Source organism: Globicephala melas, chromosome 2 (assembly GCF_963455315.2).
Source record: "Globicephala melas chromosome 2, mGloMel1.2, whole genome shotgun sequence".
Taxonomy (NCBI): Eukaryota; Metazoa; Chordata; class Mammalia; order Artiodactyla; family Delphinidae; genus Globicephala; species Globicephala melas.
This window is the reverse complement of record NC_083315.2, coordinates 75,494,207-75,501,312: the sequence shown is the minus strand read 5'-3', so window position 1 is coordinate 75,501,312 and position 7,106 is coordinate 75,494,207. Positions and strand designations below refer to the sequence as shown.

General features: G+C 48.0%; 1 protein-coding gene across 2 annotated transcripts in view; it reads right to left on the bottom strand.

Annotated features, from left to right (window-relative positions):
* Positions 1-341: 341 nt before the first annotated feature.
* The window catches only part of ALDH1A2 (aldehyde dehydrogenase 1 family member A2), a 95,535-nt gene continuing 88,770 nt past the window's right edge, over positions 342-7,106 (bottom strand). For both annotated transcript variants that reach the window (XM_030878815.3, XM_070045054.1), the window contains one exon: positions 342-2,099. In XM_030878815.3, the coding sequence (XP_030734675.1) occupies positions 2,027-2,099 (73 nt within the window). In that variant the 3' untranslated portion in view covers positions 342-2,026. The remainder of the gene's footprint in view (positions 2,100-7,106) is intronic.

Sequence of the window (7,106 nt, the reverse complement as noted above, 5' to 3'; positions counted from 1 at the left end):
TATACTTGTTTGCCACACAGAACTGTATGTATGCCTGGATTTTAAACAGTGTCAGAAATAAGGGTCTTGTTTACCTTATGGCAAGAATACCCTCCAAATTCTGCTCAGTATCCAGAGGCAGCAACATACCTGAAAAGCCCAGCGGCTGAGAGAAGGACCTAGATGGACTCGGTGTGACACAAAGACACTGATAAACACAGCCAAATGATCCCGAGGAGTACACAATATAAATGCTTTATTGCTAGCACAGAGGTTTCTTTTTTAAGTAAATTAAACGAAATAAATCTTCATTTTCACATTCTATATTGCAGTTCAAAGGTAACTAGCTGGTTAATGGATATGTTCACTGGGACACAGGCTATAGGAGGAGAGCATGACATTCACACGAAAGAACTCAGAAATGTGGCATCTCTCAAGGCATCTGGCCACTGTCCTTTGTCAATAACAGCAAGGAGAGGTTTCTTTAAAACATCATGAATAGTCAAGGGTTATAAATAGAAAACCGGTATGGTTAGAAAGCAGAAAACCGTTAAATACAGAAGGCTATATATGTGTTGCCCATATTTCATATATTCTAGGTTATGTTTGGTACTTTTAAATAAATGATCTTCATCTAGGTTAGAGAACGAATTGGATTTGGCAGCTGGAAAGAGGGAAAAAGGAAAGGAAGCTGACACTGCCCATGTCAGAGATGGAGCCTTCAGTGGAAAGCAGAAGAGGAACGTGTGGCTGGAGGAAAGGGAGCCAGCCTGCTTCATGCTTCCCCCTTGGGAGGCCAAGAGCAAGAGTGGTGTGTGGACGAGCCACGGGCGTGACAAGTGGAGATCTGGTGCAGCGTGGCAGTCGTGGCACACCGGAACTCTACAAATGGAGAAGGAAACCTCTGAGCCTGGCCAGATTTTCCAAGGTTACTGCCAGTTGACCTAGGGCATGGGAAGCTGAAGTCACACCCACAGCACTGGGACTGGGAGGTGGCGTGCACCAGGGACAGGGACGGGGTGGGGGTGGGAGGCGGAAGAAGCTATAGATTCCAACTGCAGAGATAATTCATTTAGTATGAATTGTCAGCAGTATTGGAAATGGAATTATTTCTACAAGGCACCTAGCATTACCTTTTTCCAAATTCTCAAGCCTGCTCAGATCAGTTTTTGGTTGATTTTAAAGACAAGCTTTGGAAAAGATCAATCCATGAAAAACAACCCACCCCGACTTATTCCAGAATACTCAAGAAGGAATTAAATGCACAGATGCGCGCGCGAACGCGCACACACACACACCCCCCTCTCTCTTACCCCCTCAAACCATGCGGTGATGAGCTCCGAGGCTGTGAACTACACGTGATGATCGCTGGAGCTCCATCTCCTGATCTTTCACTCCTGTTATATGTGGATGTAAGAAAGCCAGACTGGGTCAGGAATATCCCAAGTTCTTTCTCCTTAGGACATCTGCAGTGTACCAGCTCCTGGCATTTTCAGTCTGGTCTGGCTCTAACTAAAACCATTTCATGTTTTGCTTTGAAGAAATGGATGACATGAAACGGTAATTTGGCTGCAAAACCTTGGAAAATTGTTCCCGGCCCAAACATCTGCCCCAGATGAGCTCAGCTGAGATCTCCTTGGAGGAGCGGGAGGGGTGCGTGAGCAGGGAGAGCCTGGAAGGGGGAAATGAAGACAATGGAAAGGCTACCTTTGCTCACAAGCAAAGTCCTTTGTGACAGAAGGCATCAAATAATACAGCTCCCTCACCCCAGAAAGAAATACTGGGTATGCCCCACAGCTACTCCTCGTGCCTTTGTCCCACGCTCCCCAATGTTTGGTACTGTTAAGGTGATCCCTCACAGGGTGCCAAGAAACCACGCCCAACGGGTTTGCTTTCTTTACGCAGCGAATGGCCTGGCCTACCTGCTGTCATTTAAATCTTAAGTAAGGACTGAGTATCAAGTTTGGGTTCCTGAGAGCTGGGCCCCACAGGGAAAGCAGAGGGGGAGAGTCGTGCAGGCTGGCCTTCACCTTCCTTCTTGGCCATCTTAAGAGTTCTTCTGGGGGATCTTTACTGTCACGGTCTTAACTTCGGAGTATTCTCGCAAACCAAATTCTCCCCTGAAAAACAGAAACGGGCTGTATCAGGTACCAGAGGCCCAGGCAGCTCAGCATGGGCTTTCCTCTTCAAAAACCCTGTTCCAACCACTGGACGCCCAGGATGTGCCTGTGCTCTAATGGCTCTCCTCGAGACCCAGTCCACTTTACCTGAAAGAAAACCACGAGGGTCCTCTCGGCTTGATGTTCTACATTCCTTCTCACTGGTCCTTCGGTTTAATAAGCGGCAACAATACCCAAAGGCCCACCACAGAAGAGTACAGATCACACGCAATGCCTTAAAGACAGAACCCTGAACAAATACCATCTGCGGCCTCCACAGAGTCAGGGGAAAGAGGAAATCAAAACCACGGACGGGAAAGGAATTGGGAAGTGTGAGTCAGCTGTCTCCCGCGACCTGCCCTCGGCCACTTCCCCTCCTGGCTCATGGCACCCTCTGGGGCCTTGATCAGGGATTTCTGTCATCAGGCAAACGAACGTTTATTGCACTGTTACTATGGGGCAGCACCGTGCTGGGCCGGGTGCAGGAGAAACCAGATAATCGGCCTGGCCTCTGAGGGGCCTGTAGGTGGCCGGGCCTGAGAGGGGGGAGGGGGAGCCAGGTCACCTGCCTCAGCGGCCCTAGGAGAAACAGCCCCTCCGACCACTGCCTGAAGGGCGCTGGCACGTGGAAAAGCCTCACTGCTACGGTGCAGTGAGGTGCTCCTTTCCTTCACGTCTCTTCTCTCGTTCCTTCTTATTCCTACCTCTCTTTGTCTTTCTTTCTTTTCTCGATTTCATTGTCACATCAAGCATGTTCTCTTAATTATTTTCTGCAAAATACTTGACATTTTCTTCTTCTTTTCTTTTCAAAGTCACTCCTCTGTGAAGCTTCTCCTCAAGTTCTCAGCAGAAGGAGTGCCCCTCCTGCTCTGTGTTCAGAGCACCTTGTACCCACCTCTACCACCTCTAGCCCTGTAATACCAGGAGGGAGGGCGGGGGTACTCTGTCTCGCCCACCGATCTGCATCTTCCTGATCTTGCTTTCTGTCCTCCCCCAAACCTAGCATGCGGCCCACAGCATCAGGCTGAAAGAAAGCACTTGATAACTGTGGGAGCGAGGAAGGGGGGGCAGGCTTCTTCCTACCCCCTCTTCCCCAGTTCTACCCTGCTGACTGACCATCTCTGCCAGAAAAAAACATGAAAGAACGCTTAGAGATATATTTGAATAAGAAAGGATTAAGACAGGCCGTTTTTAAAAACAGTCTTATATAAAAGGTATAAAGTTACTGCAACTGGGCTTTACAGCGAAGGCCCGCTGTAAAGGATTCATTCTGCTTCCCTGGCCCGACACAGAGCTGCCCTTGCTGTGCCAGCAGCTCCTCTGAGCACCAGGGCACCTGAGTGGTCGCGCCCCCCTCCTCCCCCACAGCCCCCAGAACATCAGCGACTCAGGCAGCATGCTGCTCTCTCGTCTGCACTGGCCGTTCTGCTTGCAGGAATGGGAAGAATAAGCTTGGGATTGCCCCACTCAGTATGTGGCTCCCTCACCGGCTCTGTCCAGGCTGTCTCTTTATTACCAGCTCAGCTCTGGCTCTCGCTGGCCTTTCTCCTGCCCTTGGGCAGCTGTGCATGTGTCTCTTCATCACGGACATCATCTGCCTCCTGTGTGAAGTGTGGCTACTCCCTTCTTGTTCCCTCGCTTGTGCACACACGTGGGGCAGACCCTGAACCACTTTCCTCCCACTCAGATCTCTAACTAAGTTGTGAGGGATGTAAGAAAGTCTACAGAGCTAGAAACCTTGCTTTCGAGTGTGACTGCCGGATCCCAAATCTCTGGGTGCTCAAAGCAATGGAAAATTCTGGACTGGAGGTGCTCCTCTCTCGGGTCCCAGGCGGCCATCTGCTGCATGGCCGGCACACAGCCTGCTCCGAGATGTTGGAGTGGACTCACATCTGCCATGAAAGGAAAGACTGCCCATGGGCCCAGGCCTCAAGGAAAGCCAATGAGAAGTCTCAGGGCAGCGCGTGGAGCAGAACACTGAGGGTGGGGATCGGCAGACAGGAGTGCCAACTCAGCTCTGCATTAAACTGGCTGTATGACTCCAGCTGACTCTCTCCCTCCTCTTGGCACCCAGTCGTCTCTCTGACATCAGTTCCTGAACCTTATTATACAAATACCACCCATGAAGCTTGCTTAAACTGTAGGTTCCTGACCATCTCCCACCAAAGATTCTGTTCCAGTAGGTCTAGGGAGGAGCCCAAGAGACCATGAGATGGGTGGCTACTGGACCCACTCTTTGAGCAACACTGCTATAAGGTCTCTGAATCCAATCCCTAACATGGGGATTCTTCAGCTATTTCGCCATCTCATTCTAGGGTCTTTCTCTCAAATCTACTAAAATTTTTCTCAATCCAGTTAAATTCTGTGGCACATAGTTCCATAGTTAAGGAAGAAGTCCACTACTGCACAAAAGGCAGACGTATCGTTATTGACATGCCCCAATCTCTTTGTATAGTCACCTCTCCAGCGGGGCCATGTGTCAGGGCACAGCACATTTAGAAGCCTGTATTCCTGCTTCTTGGCCAGACTAGGTTATATTCCCAAAGATGAACCAAACTCGGCATACGTAAAGGTAAGGTAAGACGTTAGATCTGGGTGTCTCTCAGCCAGCCATTTTAGGAAGTCACTCAGACTCACGCATAAAACAAATAGGGATTTCTGCTTAGGGTGTATATTTCCCTGCCCTTTTCTTTGACTTACAGCAGCATTTCTCAGAGCAGCATCCCCAGACCACCTGCACGAGAATCATTCCAGAAGCTTGTTAAGAATCTAGGTCCTGGGCCCTAGCCCAGATCTACTAAATCAGAATCTCTGAGAGTGGATCGCCAGATAGGCAGGGTTAGAAAGCCCCTCTCCCAGCCTACAGGTGACTTTCTGTGCATACGCAATGCTGTGCACACACACACTGACTCAGAGCATCTGAACAACACTTCTCGTCTTCAAAGCGTGTGTCCTTAGTTTTTAAAATGCTGAGGTTCACAGCGTTCTTTCCATCCCCTAGGTTTGTGATACATATTTTATAGCTTGGACTCTATGACCCCTTGTCTCAGGAGAGCTTAAATGAGACGGAAAAGGATGGGAAGGCTGAAATAGATGGAATTAGCTGGACAAGCAGAACGGAGAGAAACTCAGCCCAAGTCTCTGACCCTGGGAATTAGAGGCCAGCCCATCAGATAACCTGTAGAGGGCAGCCCTCTCCACAGCTCTCTGTGGGGTAGCACTCAGGGGCTCCAACAGCCTTCCTTGGAGCTCATTTCCAGAAAATGCTACTTCCCTTCCCTGTTCCTCTTAGAGGTAGGCAAAGAGATGTCAGGGACCAAAGCTGCATGGAGCCTGCAGGCCGTGAGATAAACAATTCTGTCCAAGTGGAAGGCTAAGCAGAGTTTCCAGGACTGTATTAAATGAGAAGAAGAGTGGGGAACCAGGACAGGGCAGGTTCTTTTATCTGAAGCATTTCCTACCACTCCAGGTCATTTAAGGAAGAGAAAACATGTTTTGGGGGCAAACAGGAACAAAGACTCATATAATTTAGATAAGATGAAGTGAGTCTCATCAAAGAGCACTGCTTCCTAATTATTTTTTAACTGCACTGGGAAGACCAAATCACTACTGTGCCCATGAGACGAGTCGAGAAAGGCCACTGTTCTGTGTGGTTCTGACACAGCCAAACTGTCTCTTGGACCTTCTTTCTAGGCGAGGGCGATGTTTCTGACAGGAAGAGACTGCGCCTGAACAATGTCCCAAGCCCGAATCCTGGTAGGAGGTTTGCCTGTGATGAGAGTCCAGGGCTAGCCTGAGATGAGAAACCATCAACCAGCAATTAGTTATTTCAAGTGTATTTTATGCCCATGATGCACCCTGTTAATGATCTGTAACAGTCAATGTGAGCAGCATTCCCAGAGCCGGCGATGGCCCCAACATTTCAGAGGCTGGGAGAGCACAAACACAGGGGCAGGAAATGAAAGAAGTTGAATGCATCTTCAAAAGTGGAAGCAGAAAGTTAAGGCCATGTGCAAGTTAAGAAGAGATACTTAGAGTACATGAAGACTTTATAAAAGCTGAAGGAATACTAATAACTTAGCAAATAGGATCCAGACTGGGTATGGGTTCTGGCTATAAAGCAAGTGGGAGGTACTGAAGGCCAGAAGCAAAGGTTCAAGCAAGAGCAGTTTCTCCCTTTCTTAATACATTTATTAAGAAAAAGAAGGACTGCCTACGTAACAGTCATCTACTTGATCAATAATGATGATAGTAGCTCACATTTTCTGAAGGTTTGCCAGATACCTTGCTGGATGTTTGGCATACATGATTCTAACATTTAATCCTAACAGCAACTCTGTAGGGTAAGTACTATCTATAATTATTCCCATTTTATAGATGAGGAAACTGAGGCTCGGTGAGATTAAATAGTTTGTCCAAGGCTGCACAGGTATTAAGCAGTAGAGCCAGGGTACATATCTGTGCAGTGTGATTCTAGAAACTCTGCTCTTAGCCTCAAAGCTGTATCTACTTCATGGTTTAATGGCTCGGGACTAGAGATTACCAGCTACAGTATCTGAAGATGTAAATCCCCTGTGCTAGTCATGGGTTCACTGCACTTCCCCCCAAATACCATACTTATTTCTCCCACAATGCCTCTGCTAACTCTTCCCCCACTGCTATCCTGTTTTGCCCACCAACCATGAAAAACTATTCCTCTCTCCTCATCTACTCAAATGTTCCTCTCCTTTAAAGGCCAATTCAAATCAGTATAAGAGATCACATCTAATGGTTTCCTGGACTTCTCCAGCTCACAACGATCTCTATCACCCCTGCATTCCTCTACCACTCCACAGGCTTTTCTGGAATTCTTTTGATTCTTTCAATGTTGTATATTTCATTTATCCAACAAAATTTCAAGTAATTTAATGAGCTGCACCTTCCCCTACAGACCAAGCATCATGCTTTGCACAAAGTATGAATGTGCTC